This window comes from Neolamprologus brichardi, chromosome 12 (genome assembly GCF_056152115.1).
Source record: "Neolamprologus brichardi isolate AB-2024 chromosome 12, ASM5615211v1, whole genome shotgun sequence".
NCBI lineage: Eukaryota > Metazoa > Chordata > Actinopteri > Cichliformes > Cichlidae > Neolamprologus > Neolamprologus brichardi.
In genome coordinates this window covers 7,218,542-7,235,895 of record NC_142115.1, presented here as the reverse complement: position 1 = coordinate 7,235,895, position 17,354 = coordinate 7,218,542, and the positions used below count along the sequence as shown (strand labels likewise).

General features: G+C 39.3%; 1 protein-coding gene across 2 annotated transcripts in view; it reads right to left on the bottom strand.

The window, feature by feature from the left end:
• Positions 1-2,734: 2,734 nt before the first annotated feature.
• The window catches only part of ppp3cca (protein phosphatase 3, catalytic subunit, gamma isozyme, a), a 36,098-nt gene continuing 21,478 nt past the window's right edge, over positions 2,735-17,354 (bottom strand). The window contains exons 6-14 of one of the 2 annotated variants that reach the window (XM_006797534.3): positions 15,996-16,135; positions 12,894-12,971; positions 12,717-12,811; positions 12,478-12,603; positions 12,317-12,394; positions 10,380-10,464; positions 9,434-9,531; positions 6,912-6,938; positions 2,735-4,483 (exon numbers count right to left, since the gene is read on the bottom strand). In XM_006797534.3, the coding sequence (XP_006797597.1) occupies positions 4,332-4,483; positions 6,912-6,938; positions 9,434-9,531; positions 10,380-10,464; positions 12,317-12,394; positions 12,478-12,603; positions 12,717-12,811; positions 12,894-12,971; positions 15,996-16,135 (879 nt within the window). In that variant the 3' untranslated portion in view covers positions 2,735-4,331. Of the gene's footprint in view, positions 4,493-6,911; positions 6,939-9,433; positions 9,532-10,379; positions 10,465-12,316; positions 12,395-12,477; positions 12,604-12,716; positions 12,812-12,893; positions 12,972-15,995; positions 16,136-17,354 lie in introns of both variants that reach the window. The other variant, XM_006797535.3, reaches the window with a different exon arrangement.

The window sequence follows — 17,354 nt, the reverse complement described above, 5'->3', positions numbered from 1 at the left end:
GAGTGCAGTGTTAACAGAATATATATTTATATATTAAGATATGTGTATCATGTTAATAAACATTTACACAATTTACATTTTTATCTATGTTATTTACAAAATCAGACTGAGTAAAGAATGGCCAGCAGCACAATTCGGTACTTTTCTTTTTGCCAAGTGAGCGTCTTATTGATGCTTTATTAGGAGCAGGACCACCAGGTTTGTACACAATGTTAAACAGGTATCACAAGCAAGTTTTCAGTTGTTAAGGGGTGAGATATACACATCAGACAGCAAATGAATGGTCAGTTCTTAAAGATGATGTGTTGAAAACAGAAAAGATGAGCTGATCTGTGAGGGCTACATGAGCAATTCAGAGCACAGCAGCAGGTTATACAGAATGCTCGCAGAATACAGAGGCGATGAGCTGCAAACCACTAAAACAAATTGTGGTGATCCCATCTGCCCAACCATCTTCTTATTTGTAATTTCTTTAAGTAGTCTTCAGGAATAGTTCTCCAGGGTTCTTGAAGGACGTTAAAGATCGTCTTTGGATGGTGGCTGACTTTTATTCTACTCTCTGTCAAGATGATCCCACACTGCCTCAGTAAGGTTGAGGCTCCAGGGAATGCCAATCCATGACTGATGATTTTTTTGATGTGTATTTCTCTATCCAGGTACCTCTCTGTTTTGTTTTTCGGTTCTTTCCTTCCTTAAGAATGTCTTCTGGAAAGCCACCCTTTCACTGAGACCATTTCTGATGAGGCTTCCCTGAACAGTAGGTGGTTCAACCGAAGGGCCAGATGCATGTTTTGGGTCTTTACTGGATTTTTTTCCACAGCTTTTGCTGTTCCAAAAACATCTTGCTTTTAAAGATCAGCTCTATAAATTCTCTCTGTTCTTGTTTTGTTTATGTATAAACAAATATTTGTTTATTCTATTCATGCTATTTAAAGCTTTTACATTACATGTGGTATGTGGTGTGTGTGTGTGTGTGTGTGTGTGTCGGGGGGGGGGGGGGGGGTATAATTAAAGGACAGAGTACAAATAAAAATTTGTAATGTATGGATGTATACAACACCTAGAGCACACAAATTCAAAAATAAACAGATACAAAAATCATATCTTATTGTGGTGTGTATGTGTGAGAGAGAGAAACAGAAAGAGTGTGAGTCTTTGTAATGAAATGCACTTGAAAATGTCAGGAGACAGACACGAAGATTAGGCTTAAAACTTTCCTTTTTGCTAAAGCATATAGTTAGGGCTGGATCACGTGACCCTGAATCCTCCCTTAGTTTTGCTGCAATAGCTGTAGACTGCTGGGAATTCCCATGATGCATTGAGTTTTTGTTCTTCAGTTACCTTTCTCACTCACTATGTGTTAATAGACTCTGCACTGAATCATATTTGTTATTAATCTCTGTCTCTCTTCCACAGCATGTCTTTATCCTGTCTTCCTTCTCTCACCCCAACCGGTCGCAGCAGATGGCCGCCCCTCCCTGAGCCTGGTTCTGCCGGAGGTTTCTTCCTGTTAAAAGAGAGTTTTTCCTTCCCACTGTCGCCAAAGTGCTTGCTCATAGAGGGTCATATGATTATTGGATTTTTCCTCTGTATGTGTTATTGTAGGGTCTACCTTACAATATAAAGCGACTTGAGGGGACTGTTGTTGTGTTTGGTGCTGTATAAATAAAACTGAAGTGAATTGAACCTGCAGAGGCTTAAAAGGACCCCAGCAGATTCAGACCACCAACCTTTTAGCTATAATGTGACAGTGCTAACCGGTGCTGTTCACCTCATCTGTGGAAATGCTCTAGACAACAGTTACTTTCATTCAACACAATATCAGGCACGAGCAGTATTTCTTGTTGCTGATCAGTATATGCTTTAGGAGTGAGAACATGTTGGTGATTCAGAATGAATGTTTGAGCTTTTTAAAAAATTGTTTTTTCAATACAACAGAGAAGTCACATAAATCACTGTATTTGATTTTCATTTTATTTTTTTCCAAGTGATACATCTACATAAAAGATTTCATGGCCTCGCATGACAAATACGGTACAGCTTTTTTAATCCCCCCTGTTTTTACAGCTATTATAAGATCTGATATGATGAACAACATTTGTTTAAACATTCTGCAAGATATGTATAGGACCTAACAGGAGGTCAGTATACTGTATGCCTCACCCAATAAAGCCTTACCTTTAAAATAAATGTCAACATCACAGTTCTGAATGTAAACCAATAAAACAAAACAAAAAAACAAACACTTTCGGAAGCCTTCCCAGAAACTACAGAACATAATGGCAAACAACAATATTTTGGAAAATTTAAGGATATAAAGAAACGTCATCTTTAATCACGTGAGACTCAAAAGCCTCCTGGCTGGACTCTGTTCACCATCCACACAAGCACACTCACACAGATCAGAGTTTGACATGTGTGGCCAAGGTGGCATGGCACATGAACGCAAATGGCTCGTGCTTTTTTTTTTTTCTTTCCAAAAAAATAAAAGCAAAAAGCGGTGTGTGGGGTGGTTAAACTTGCGACAGAATAGCAAATCTTAAAGCTTATGTCCCCGTTCCATGAGTGACAGAAAGACAACTGAATTACAGTCAGGTGTGTCGAAGCACCAGTAGAGTCAGATCAGTGTGTCCTAGAAAAAGCAGGTCTTAAAGGGTTGGCAGTGCCGGTGAGGAGTGGAGATGTTCAGACCAGAGCGGATCTGGATTGCTGAACACTTCAGAGGGGGGGGGGGGGGGGGGGGGGGGGGGGGGAGAGCGAGAGCAAAAGCAGCAATCTCAGCAGGTGTTAATGGTTCACCACCTTTGTGTGACCATAGGTTGTAAAAATAAGATACTGGGTATGTGAGTCAGCCAAGCTTGAGATGATTACAGTACTGTTAGGCCTTGACAGACAGCTGTCCCTGCTGGGGGGAATGACTCAGTCCATCGTATTTAAGTACGGCAACGTCAAAGTGCTGTTGCTTCACTGCAAATCAAATGTTTCCCTTATTCGATATGCACGGTTATCACAATTTAAAAGAATACTGCCTAATCAACAGTAGATGGAGACACTAATACAGACTGAGAAACAAAGGTAAGCCCCCAAAAGCATGCCCCCCCCCCTTTTTTTTAGTGTTTTACAATAAAAGATCACATCAAACTGCCATATTTCAGTTAAATACACTGAAGTTTCCTATGTAATAATGAACATCAGTCTGCTTTGAGGAGAGTACGACACGCAGGTCCTCTTCTGGCCAATAACCGGAGAGAAATCTGGTCCTTTTAGTGTAATCTTGATGTGCGGAGCTCAAACCCAGAGAGGAGTATTAATGGGTCTGGTTGCTGTGTAGAATAAGATATGCTTTGTACTTTTCTTTTTTTGAGGGGGGTCGGGGGTTAAGGGCAGCAAGAACTTCCTAGCTGCCATCAAGTGAACACAAGTCGTAACCAGCACAAGACAGCCAGAAATACAAACTATCATTGCACATAAAGAGTTAAGCCTTCACTTTAACCGTGTCATTTACAAACCATAATACAGGAAACCGTTTCCTCTGGAAGTGAACAAAATACTTTACAAAAACAACCACCTTTAGGGCTTCAAAATGTATAAATAAGACAAAGTCTTAAAGACACAAGTCTTCACATAGAAATTTTTACTTTTTTTTAAAATTATTAATATTAGATAAGATAGAATTTAATATTTTTTCCCATCATATTTTTTTTAAATACATATGCAATTTATCTTTTGACTGATATACATATAGGCATACTGTATGTAGAACCTCAAGTGTCCAAAATGTCTCGGGAAGAATCTCGCAAGACCCAGACGAGGCTACAGTATTTGTACTTTCCCTTATCAAACACACGAAGAACAACAGTTCAAAAAACAAACTTAACATGACTAAAAACTCATCTTCATCTACTGGTACCAACTTCAATTTATAAAATCCTGTTTTTTGTTTTGGTTTGGTTTTTTTTAATTGTTTCGACATGTATAGCCTTCAGTGGACAGAATACATTTCGACTGTAAAATGTCTTCATTCAGTAATTTCTTGCTATAACACAATATATCTAATAGGTTTTATCTTTAATAAATAAAAGAGTCAAATGTTTGTCTTTTCTTGAGCAGCTGGGTAGTGCTTTCCCAGCACTGCGGCTCCGTTTGTTTTTATCCACTGATGTGTCTGCTTCCATTCACTGCCTGGCTGTGGGCGAGCAGATGATGGACAGGCAGCATCAGCAGAGGAGACAGATGAAGACAGCGAGAGAGAGACAGTGAGAGAGAGCAGTTGGGGCTATGACTCAGGTGGTGTGGGTTGTGTAAAGATGGCAGGGTAGTTTTTCAGTTGCCTATCCATCAGTGCCGTTCTTGTTGGGGGTGTTGGTGTTGATTGTGGTTCCATCTGGCTGCTGGCCATCTTTGCGCGGAGGCATCCTCTCGTTTATCCTGTCTAGGCCACGCGCCTCCTCGAAGTTGCGAATTTTCCTCGAGGGAGAGAAGCCTTGAATTGCTAAAAAGCAGAAAAGAGACCAAAGAGAAAATTAAAAGAAGGTAGAAACAGCTTAGTAATAGCAGTGCGTCACAGCAAGTATTCGCTGTAAACCGCCATTTTTAGCTTTTCCCTTTTTATTTTCTTTGCCACCCTCAATCAAAATGCATTCCTTGTGGGATTTCATTTGATGAGCAATAAACACAGTATTTGCTAATCACAGAACGGATGATCTGTAAATACAACACATGCACAACTAAATAATGACTCCTAACGTTCAAGCACCAGTGGGACAAACTACACCAATTAAACACCTCACACGTTATAGGACTTACGTTAATGTCCCGAAACGGCCAAGGAGACCAGAAAGAAAACAAGTGCAAATAGAAAAGCAAACTTGTAAGAGACAGTTCATATATTTCACTCATTTTATCAACGTAAACAGAGAGTAAAAACTCAGTGGTTAACACTTTATATGGGAATTATATATAAAAAAAACCAAACCAAACAAAAAAACCCTCAAGGCCACTCTTGCACAATCAGATGTCTGTGATTTAAAAAAAAAAAAAGTTCCTTGAATAAAATAATTGAATTTATCAACTTTGAGTTTTGCGATTTCCAACCAGCGGTACTTGGACCAGCATCGGTCACACGGTTGTATAAAAAGACAAATCAAAACATTTTTGATTTGATATAATGAATATGGTACAATGACATACTCCTTGTGATAAACAATGTCCAAAATAATCTTATCCCAGTGATAAAACAGTTAACACTCAAAATGATCTGATAAAATACATTTGTGCACCGATGTAGTAAGCTAACTGTTGATAAAACAGCTCAGAAGAACATACATCGCTTAATTAGCTAAAAGTAATTGATGCATAATTTAAAAAATTTGCAAAAAATACAGGTTACATAGGGCGATAATTATCTGAAATGAATGGTTATGTGTTAGTAAAGTTGGTAATAGTTACATAAGTGAAATGATTAGGCGAACGCAAACACCATGTAGTTAAATTAATTGTCTAAAATTAAAACAGTCAATATGTAAAATAATTAACATATTAATTAATTAAATATAGATTAATTTATATTTTAATTTAGTCAAAAAGCAGCTTAAAATACAGGAAATGTGGTTGAAATTAATAGATAAGTAATCTTAGACTGATAAAAATTGTAAAATGATATTGTTTCTATTATAGCTATGAATAAATATCAAAATAATAAGCTAAAAGCAAAGGACAAGTAGCTGACATATTTACAGAGGTAAATAACAGTTACACAAAATAATTAATTAGAATATTTCCCAAAAGTACAGGATGCATTCCTGAAATATTTATCTAAAGGTGTGAATGAACAGATACTAAAATTTGTAGACTGATGGTAAATGTAGCTGAGTGGTAACAGTCTAACGTACGCTTTCATGGCCTAAAATGTTTACTTAAAAAAAAAATCTATTGAAATGAATACATCTGAAACATAACTGTGCTATTTGAGCTCATCTGTTTGATAAACAAGACATAAAAGGTTGATGACTATTTGTAAGTAATAATTTGTAAGTAACGCTCCTGCTTTACCTCATCTACAAGGTTAACTGTTAATGTCTTCTGCAAAAGAATATTTTATGGATTTGATGAGATAACTGAGACCTGTTGATGCTCAACCATCACTGTCGACCAGAAGAGACGAGCGGTGTAGCAACAGCCCAACGGAGCAACGGGATTAGATTCTGAAAATATCCCAGGCAGGGATGTCCCCGGTCTTATCTTAACCAGGTCTTAGCAGGCTTTTCTCTGTGTGGGGAGCCACACTTGGCAAGAAAAGCTTATGTGACCACAGCCAGGGACTTCTTATCAACAAAGGACAAATCATGTCCTAAACCTGATCGACAAAACAAAATATATAACCTCTTTATAACAGTCTTTATTTTTCAGACATACAGAGACGAGCCTGATTTAGCTAATGCTGACCTGAATCCTCCAAAGCTTTAAACTATACAGTGGTAGTTGACACTTTTTGAATCTCCTTTGAGCAACACAGTCTAAGTCTTAATTAGTGCCTGTGCAAATTTGCTTTTTGCCTGTATTAAAATTTTTTAGAAAAAAGATTTCTGTATTTACAAAGAGAGCACAGCAATTACAAAAAGGCGATTACTTATGTTCACTTCATTCTCATTCAAGCATTTTGTTTCAATTCATGTTCTGTTGCTGTTTCCACCTCATTCTATTTACAATGACAGAACCAGTGTTATCAACAGATTCTGATGATGCAAGAGCAACCAGCAATAACGGGATTCACTATAACAGGATAATCAATAGAAATAAACATTAGGGACACTACAGAAAGGGGCATATTTGAGGAGTGGGTCTGTGTTAAAGGGTGAACAACACACACAAAACACAGACAGGGGGATTTGAGCCAAACAGCCAATGCATACCTTTTGCTTTAGCTGCCTCAATGGTAGCTATGTTTATGGGAGTTGAGGAAGGAGGGGGAAAAAGGAAGTCATCAAAGTAGCCAGAGACAGCAAATACAACAGTGTTTAAAAAAATAAATAAAATACAACTAAAAAATAAATCTGAACACCCCTGTGGGATAATCTTGAGAAACAGATGGCAGAATATAGGCCAACACCCATGGCTCATTCAAAGGGAGGCAAAAATTCATAGCAGCTGTGAAGCGTCACCGAAACACTTAGGCGATCGGGTGGAAAGGTCAGAGTGAAGAAGTCTGTTGGAGTTTTAAGCCAGTGTTGGTGTTAAAGGGTCACGAGGACTTAGGTGTGGAGAGCCAGGGGGGATTTGGTTAAACACTAAGAGTCTAAGATGGGGGCGAGATGCACAACCATGACCAGGCAGTCCAGCTCAACACACGTGCAGTCAGATGTTCCCTTTAGACACACACTCATTTACGCATGTACAATCAGCTTCATTTCAAAGTGAACTAAAATAATTTTTACAGCTTTTGGAAACACGACGAATATTTGATGCAAACTGGATTTAATTAGTGCAGCAATGATGTTATGTGTTCATAAAATGCACAGGTATATTATCATCAAGATTGAAACAAACAAGAATCGGAGAATCAAGGAGGACTGGATAAAAATACACGCAGCCCCCTGCTCCCCTTGTTTGAACTAGCCTAGCTGATCTGAAAGCTGTGATTGGGGGAACAGACATGGACAATGACATTCTCAGAAAGGTCACAACATGTGGTTTTCCCTTTGATTGCTCTGCAACTTCTGTGAGCCTCCAGCATGGCAGAGCATGGCTCCCAGCACGTCCTGTGGCAGGTGAGGCCTGGTGCTGACCTTTAGATCAAAGGGTCAGCAGCCACTTCCAGGTGACAGGCTGACCTCCTCGACCAGCCGGCCCACGGCTCAGCCCCAAAGCTTTTTGCCGCACGGAGGCGGGGGGCAGTCAAAGTCCTGACACTGCTTCCTGTGGCGGGAATACCACCATTGATCTCGAACCCTTCAAAGAGACTATAACTGAATGGTGAAGCTGCTGTATCAGATATTCACAGACAGACATTCAGTGGAGCTTGGCTGCTATCAGTGTAGCTGATAATAATAATATCATCAATATCACCAATCTTGGGATTAATAAAGCTGAAAACAATCCTTGGATGCTTCTTTTATAACATACTGAAGTTGTTCTAGAAAAAGTCTCCCACATAGCAGCGTCATCCCATCTCAAATCATCGTTGGCCGTTAATTTTACCGAATTATAAAACACATCCAGGACAGAAGGTCTCAAAAATCTGTAATTTAACAAATTTATTTTCTCAGTTATAATTAGAAGACCATCTAGAAGCTATCTACTGATATTTTTAATGATACAACGTGTTGTACTTGCTCAATCCTGCATGAAAGTTTCTATTTGCAATGTGTAAGTTTTTGGGGGGTTAGTGTGTGCTCAAATATGGGACTTTCAAAGTCTTTAATTTTCTTTTACGTCCTATTTTAACTCAGACAAGTTGTGATTTATCGTCCCTAAACATGACATTTTTATGGATATTGGAGAAAATGTTCTTAAAATTGTTTGATTTGAGATGGAATGGCCTGGCAGTTTTAAAATGTCACCGGGTACTTCTTTGGGCATTTATATTAGGACATGTTGTGACATATGTTTGCATGTATAGTGCTGTATCATAATGTATCTGAACACTTGTCTCTTCAGCGTCACTGAGATGCACAGATATGTCCGTATTTTCCACATTGCCTCTTTTGCAACCCAAACAGAAGGAAATTACCAGGTTTATTCTTCAGTAACAGGAAACCCCCAACACAGAAGCTGTGGCTTCTTTCCTTTGGTTGTGTTGCAACTAAACTAATTTATTTTTGTGAATGTTAACTCTACAGCTAAGCCCATTAGAGATGACTCAATTTAAAAAAAAAAACAATAATTAGAGCAAACATATTGAAATATGTCAGTTTTTATGACTTCACACTCAAAATGTTGCATCAGAGTTTGAAGCCAATATAACAGAGGAGCAAAGACCTGAAAGTCATCCAACTAATCAGGTGAAATGAAAACAACATTGCTACAGAATAAATCAACTGCAGGAAAAAAAATAGCAATAATATCATTTAGTTGCAAAAATTATTACACATACCCACAGACATCAGGGTATCAGAGGGCGGAGTCAGGAGTCCTGACAGTAATACTTCAACCACCATTCTTCTGACTTGCTTCACATGCCAGCAAGTGTATAATGTATATATTAGCATGGATAAGCAGGCTAGGATAACTGAATAACTGCCACAAGAAAATAAGGGCAATCTTCAAACTTAAATCTTAGCATCTAAGTGTGTAATAAAAGCAAAAACAGGGGGAAAAACAGGTGTACTTAAAAAAACTGACTCTGTGACACAGGGTGAAGAAATGAGTCTGTCTAGTTAGAGCTAAGTGGTAAATGGACACAGTGGAAAGGTTACACAGTATAAGAAACACTTACCGCTCTGTAAGGTCTGCTTTCCCCCAGACAACACTCCCACTGGAAGAGTACCAGTTGGGGTCAGGCCTTTGAGTGTTAACACACTCTCACTTTCCTCCCTAGTCCAAAAACAACACACAGGTACATGAAGAGCACACACAGTTTACGTCTCAACAAGCGCAGCGACCCACACCTTGTGGTTTAGAGGCGGTTTTCAAACCACGAGGTCATGAGGTCACTGGATGTTTCACCTGCTCCGTCTCATCCTGTCTTTGTTTGGTTCGATGGACTATCTGCACTAATCGTCTCCAGCCAACCTGCTAGCATGTGCCCTGCTTCTGTAATTGGGTCACTGACAACTTGTGTCAATTTTAGCAGCTGAACCAATATTTTTAAGACTCGGTTCTTAGTGTACAGATTTGTGTTAGCACACTTTTATGTTAACATGTTGCCTTTAATGGGTCCTTTGCTTTTTATTCTATAGAAACTTTGAGACACTTCAAAGGCAAACTTCACCTTTTCTTATCCTACGGAGACATCTGTGCCTTTAAAAAGTGTCATTAGCCTTCTTTCCCTCTCCCTTTCAGTATTCGACATACAGAGGCGTTTGACAAATAGGCTGCTTGTCCACTCGCAGCAGTGTGACGAGCTAGCAGCAGCACCATTAATCTGGAATAATGTCTAATGTCATTACAGAGTCTAGGTGCATCGTGACTCATCTCGTGCCCGCTCATTATTCCCAGCAGGCCAACGCTGTGTTTTCAAACTCAGCTTCACCAATCCTGCTGCATACTGGCCCTGTGGTGCCCTGCAAATTATTTCTGGTATTGTGATGACCCAGTGCACTGAGCTCATTGAAATCCCTTTAGCATATATACATGAACACAAGCATTTCCAACTGGGATTATATTTTTAAAAAAAAGAAAAAAAGAAGGGAATAAAAGAGAATGTCAAAGTCAAGGCAGACCTGAGAACTGCGAAGACTCGGGCCATTTTTCCCACAGCACGAATCTTGTTCCGAATAACCTCCTTGCGCATCGCTGAGGAGCCGCCTGGAGACAGTGCGTAGTATGAGTTAAGACAAAGCACACCGCACTTTCCATCCCGTGGGAGTGATATTCTTCGCCCTCTTCGGTCACGCGTTCGTTTCAGAGCAGAGTGCGTGTACTTCAGGGACCAGAACTCCCTATTCAGCATCAGCCATGTGTGACAGAGGCTGAATTATGATTAAGCGCTACACATAAATCACCTCCCAGCATTCCATGTCAGTTAAGTGAGTGCCGGGACTCATTATCACGTCATCCAATTTAAAAGCCAAATTAAAATCGTCATTCACTGAAGAAGCAGAAATGAATCTGTATAAAGTCTACAACCTAAGCAGATGTGCACAGGTGAGCAGGCCACCTATATTTATGGATTTTTAGACAAAAACACGCCTTAAACTAAGTTTAGCTTTGATACATGTTAAAAATGTGTTAACCTCCTCAGGTCTGACTCACCATAGATAATAATCCTAACTATGCCCTTACCCCATTATTATATTATATTAGTGTCAGTGAGAAAGATTATTTCCTTTGTTTCCTGATTGCCACAATTCTAGAGAACAATGTACTAAAAACAGAATTTACAATGTGACTAGTAGCTCATCCAGCTCACGATCCATCAAAATTCACAGGTTACTGTAATGTGTGAAGAACAGAAAGAAAGTGAGAAGTTTTCTTGTCATTGTTTGGATGTATTTGTCCAAACTAAGAAAAATTCAAACCCACTGAGTAGTTTGTGTCCAGGACACATTATCCTGGTTCATCACCGAGTAAAAGTGTTTGATTTTAGGAGCACTATGAGTATGTGGTCACCGGTAAATAGGAGGACAATCCCAAAAGTAAGGTCTCCTATTGTTTGAAATTTGAAAATTGGAATACAAACAACCGTTTATTTTTTCACAATATTTACATCACGGGTGACGTGTGGACATGCGGTGTTGTGGCGAATGCTTACGTCCTTCCTCAGCATTCCTCTTCTCCGGTTCTGAAATGGCCTTCTGAGTTTTTCCTGTGACTCAAAGGACCTGTCAGCATTTACTGTGGTCCCAACAGGCAGAAAGTCAACCAATAATACCCCCTTTCGGTCCCAAAACACAGTTGTGCACTGTGCGTAAGCATTCTCCACGGTACCGCGCATCCACACGTCACCGTCGAACTATCGCTCTCCTGCTAAACTTTGGTTGGAACTTCATCACCCACCCGCCCTACAGTCTGGGCTACGCACCCAGTGACTACCACCTGCTCCCAAAGCTGAAAGAACATTTGTCCTGAAGGCGATTCTGTGGCGGTGGCGAGCAGGTATGACATGGGCATTGTAAAACTGCCACAGCATCTACAAAAATGCATCGACCAAAATGGCGATTATGTAGAAAAATAAGTCTTCAAGCTTTAAAATTATGTAAATATTATGGAAAATTAACTGTTGTTTGTATTTCTAAAACAATAGGAGACCTGACTTTTGGGATTGCCCTCGTATAAAAAAGTCTGAAAAGACATCACATCGGCTTGTCGTAGCTTTGATCGTATTACTGATGTTAGTAGAATTGTGACCAGGAGGTATCGTGTTAGAAAGAGAGGTGGACTGCCAAAGATTGCTAAATAAACAGTTTGCCTGCATGACAATGCTTTCATTTCAGCTTCTTCTCAATTTAGTGAGATTACCACTGTGGAAAAACATACTGGCAGTTCTCACTAATGACCCTCCCCAACTTAGTGTTTTTTTTTCTTCTTTTATTTTTGTACTGGTCCCAGTCCATTGGTTATATTTATGAGTAAAGTATTCATCAGAAACATTTCGAGATGAACGTTTTCGAGTGGATGCTTCTTCAGTAATAATAGACATGCATTTTTTTTTACCAACCTTCATAAAGGTCGTCTCCCTCTGACATGAGCTCATCGTCGGAGCAAATGTTGAGTACATTCACCAGCATCTCCGTCACTGTAAATGAATCATAGAAAGCTCAATACAAGAATCGTTGTCGGCCTCCAATCCACTTTTTCCAAACTCGGCACCAGACGTACCCTTCTCTCCAACAAAAGGCAGAGACCACGTGAAGACATCCATAAAGTTGGGCAACCAGTAAGGGTGCGGGGAGCAGTTGAACTGTCGGATGTTCATCACGTTGTTCTCGTATTTTAATACAGCAGCTAGGATAGAAGGAGGGGAGGAGATGGGAGGAGACATTGAAGGACTGACGACAGGTAAATGCAAGAAAAATACAATAATGAGAGAGGTATGAGAAAAAAGAAAAGACAGAGACCTTTGTTGTTGTAGACATCTAGGTAATTTGGAGCTGAAAAGATTGTGATTAATGAAGGGAAACCTGTGGTCTGGCTTTTTCTGTACATCCGATACCTATGCAGCCGCAAATAAGAGTGACCCATTAAACATGTTATATCATCAAATGCTGGAAATGTGTTTTCAAAATACCACTTACCCTGCATCCTGTGCTTCATGGGCTCTTATTACCGACAGCAAGTTATTATTTACCAAAAAGTCACAGACTGCTGAGTAACTGCAAAGAGAGAAAGAGACAGAGAAGGCTGACCAGTTAAAAATCACTAACAGAGGGGTCAAAGCGTAGTCCAAATTTAAACCATTAGCAGGAGCAGCGTGAGGCCTCTTAAGATCAGTTACTAATTGACTGTTGGCCTGAGGAGATGCCTTCACGTTTATTTTCAGCATGTTGCTCAAGAGGCCAGAGGGTGGCCTCTTGAGCTTAGAGTTTAAAGATGCACAGTATCCAGCGGTTGCTCTGGTGTATTTATGGGATTCAGCAGCACTGGCTGGCCTCTCCAAAAAGTTTAGACCAAGCAGAGGCTAGATGAAGACAACTACTTTACTTTAGAGTACAACTAATCCATTAGCTCTGGAAATTATTGGGAATAAACAAAGCAACATCAAACCAGCCCCAATGGTTTCTGATATTGGCAATATGAACAGACTTTAGACATGCAGACTTTAATGTTTTAACCAGTATTAATATTCAACTAAGGCAAAATCATAGTCACAATTATTTGTTCCATTTACTCAGCAACTCCAGAACCACCGTGCAATTATTGACCAGTGGGAGCAAAACCCCCATAATCTCACAGTGAATTTCCTTGAACTTAAATAAAAACTAACAAAAATTGATTAATACAAGAAAGGAAAAAAGGTGGAAAGGAGGGGATGTTGGAGGAACACTAGTGAGTGCTGCTCAAAGAAGACCAGGTGAGAGATCCTCAGTGATGCAGAGATAAATGAGAGCATGCTGCAAGCAGCTGTTAAATAATCATTCAGCAGGTTCATCAAAGGAAACCTTGTTTTACTTTCAAGTTCTTTTGATGGAAATCTTGATGACTAAAACCTCTCCTTCCAGTCTTGGCTCTAGCTCAGCTCATCAGTAAGTAAATCTGGGCTCTAAGGGACTTGCAACACAAGACAAAAAAAGAGTGTTTTATCACTATGAAATAATTAACGCTTGATAAACTGGTCAGTTCTTACACTATTTCATCTAAACTAGCGATCAGCTAAACAAAATCACTTTACCTTAAGATATGCATGAAAGGAGGAAATGTCTATAACACTGCCAATCAAAAGTTATCAACTCGAGGAATACACACTTTCACAAAACCTCCAGCAAATCACGTCTATATTTAGTATCAATGTGTTCTTATTTCCCGAAACTTTATTAAGGTATCTATGTTTTATTTATTTTCTTGCACAGCTCTGCATTTCACAGTTAGCAGCAATCCCAAAGTTTGTGCTAACAATCTTTTAGCCAATCAGTTAAGATATTTAGTTTTTATTTTTGTGAAATACAAACATAAAAAAAAAATTAATTAGTGGTTTAGACAGCATTTTAACCAAAATGTTAAATTATGCTAGTACCTGTTATACTTTTACAATAATTGAGATGCTGGTTTATCAACCTAATGTTAGCTTTATGAGGCATCAGTCACACGGCCTACAGACCACAACACACTGGCAACTTTGAGAAACCAAAATAAAGGTGTAATTGACTGCAAACAGAATGCTGCTGCACCAAAAACATCATTGTGATTGCTTTGGTTGCTAGCAGATCTCTGCAGTCACCTGTAGTTTGCATTGCAAACCAGAGTAACAACCTTTAGTCTGAAGGTGAACATTCCTCATTTCTGGTTTGCCTCACACTTTTCATGTTTCACTACTGCTTAGTGAGCAGTGTGCAAGTGTTTGCAGACAAGTTGGCGTCTTCCATGCAAACGTTTGGCAAACACAGCAACCTGTTGACAACCAAAGCAGTCGGAAGGAGGGTTTTCAATGCAGTACCATACAGCTGGTCGTGACCAAAGTGGATGCCAGATGGTCGCTGACTGGTCTCTAGGCCTTTGTGACTGAGGCCCTAGTTAGCTCAGATTCACACTGACTGCATCACAAGCAGGCATCGCTGCTCTTTGCCTGTGTGTCGTCACCTTGTTTATACAAACAGACAGCAGTATACACCAGTGGAAAAAAGCAATCCTTTCAATGTTGTTGGAGTAGAAGGTCATCATACTGTTCCCTGGATTTATCAAACAAGGCAGGTGGACAGTCGGCATAACAACTACAGTGTTTTACATTTAGGTTAGGTGTAGAGTCGCTGATATCGCTGAATGCAGGTTGTCTATTGTATTTGGCTAACTTTTGTGTCAGTCTCAAAGACTGTTGAAAACTGACCACATTCTAAACAGGAAGAAACCTTTATTTAGACATTCTGACATTGTGAGTTATGCATGTGTAATGTGTGAAACACTGCAAACCGCTGTGACAAAAGTCTTTCCCAAATATGAGCTAAATAGTTTCTTAAAAGTACTTACTTTGTCACGTGGAGACCACAAAATGAAAGCTATGATAAGTCCATCCAAAGTGGCTGACCAACTCCCCTAAGCTGCCATCTCTTGGTAAGGTCTGGTGCAATCTCTTAATTCACTGATGCATTTACCTTCACTTAATACAGACTTACTGAGGAAGCTGGTTACATCTCAAGTTGCACACAGCTGATGTAACTAGCTCTAAGCTAACTGATTTAGCTTCTCTCAGCCTAACATTTTCTGTCATAAAGGACTGTGATAGGCATTGTTCAATTTTTCCTCTCTAATCTTATTACACGTAATCACCTGACTGTTGTTTCTTATTGTGAATAAGCGTTTTGTATCTTTAAACCCACAGAATTCTAAACAAGCCATTTAAATGTGTAAATCTCTAACATGTTTGTCTGCTCTTGACCATTGCTGGACCCATTTCCACAGAATATTGTGAAGGAGCTCTTTGAATCTGTTGACCTATTTTGTAAAGGCACACTGAATGTGTTGACCCATTTTGAACATGCTGTTTTTATCTGCTAACCTGTTTTGAGAAGGCCATTTTTGAAAGTGCCTCAATAAGCTGATTGACCTATAAAACAATGAATCCACAACCTGTGACCTGCGCAATAAAGCTCGTTTTCAATTCGATTCCTCATTATTATTATTAAAGTGGTGTACAAGGGCAGTGCTTGTGCAGAGCGCAACAGTGATGCTAAAAGCGGCAGTTTTACCTGAAAAAGTAAGAGCAGCCTCTGACGGAGTTGTGGTTGAAGTGTTCTGATGTTTTTTCACTGCCATAGTCCTCACCAGGGTCTGCCCAAATCAGGTCGCACATTGGCCCGAATGCTGGAGGCTCTTTAAATCTGTCTAACTGCAGAGCACAAAATACAAACATGCTTACCAGAGGAACTGTTTGGTTGTGACAAAGTGGCTAAAGCCACAAAGTCAAGGAAATGGACTCTCTCACATGAAAGCACTCCATTCAACTGCCTCGATGGACATGACATGGAAGGAACTGAAAAAATGCATTTTTAACCAAACTCTCTTTGTTACACTAGTTCTGTCAGCAGGGACAGAACTAGTGTAACAAGCTGAGAAGCTTGTGAAAGGCTACAACCCATGTTAAACAATAAAAACCGATAAACAATTTCTGGCCTTTTTATTATGACTAGAGCCCCAAGACCAAGACAGCAATATGCCAACTCATCTCCTAATACTATTTTCTATCAGACACACAAATCAGAAAACACGTCTCTAACATTTGCGATATGGTGTTATTTATTTACGTTGGACTTCGTTCTGTTCACCGGGTTGTGTTTGTGGCACTCCAAAAATTTATGTTGCCAACAGGGAAGTTGCAGGGTGCCCTCTGCCAGACAAACTATGTAACCTCAACACTCAAAACACAACTGAAGAGTGTTTATCCAATCTCCACTTGTCAAATTTTCATTTATTGCCTGTTATAAATGCTGATACCAGTGAATCAGCAAATATCTAGTACAGGCAGACTAATTGCTTGGGCTCTAATTTATCAAACTTCATAAACTTAATAGTTACATCAGCCAAATATTTTTATTGACCGACATCAGCACTGTTGACTGATATCAGCTAACATGACACATCATTAAATAAGGAGTTGAGTGATGTCTGGTATTTATCTGTTGATTCACATTAATATAAAGCTGACTAAAAATTTAAAAATACTGTCATGAAGAGATTTTAAACAGGTCATTTCTTGTAACAATTTCTCTGTGTCCAAGCCAAACTAACAGTATTAGATTCAGCTATCAGCCAATTTTGTTATTTGTAATATTGTATCAACACAGAATTTCACAATAAGTCTATCCTTCATTCTTCATTCTTCAAGTATTGATACTAACTAGTCAAACACAGGGAACATGTTCCAGGAAATACAATTTTAAGAAATGTGAGAAACAAAGTCCAAAAGTATTTGCCCGACAAGTATTTATAGCTTTTAACTGTCCATCTCTAACAGACTGTAAATAAGAGATCAACATAGCTCCAAAGCTAAAAAGTGAAGCCTGCCTTCGTTCTATCCATCTATCCATCCATCCATCCATTCGCTTCCG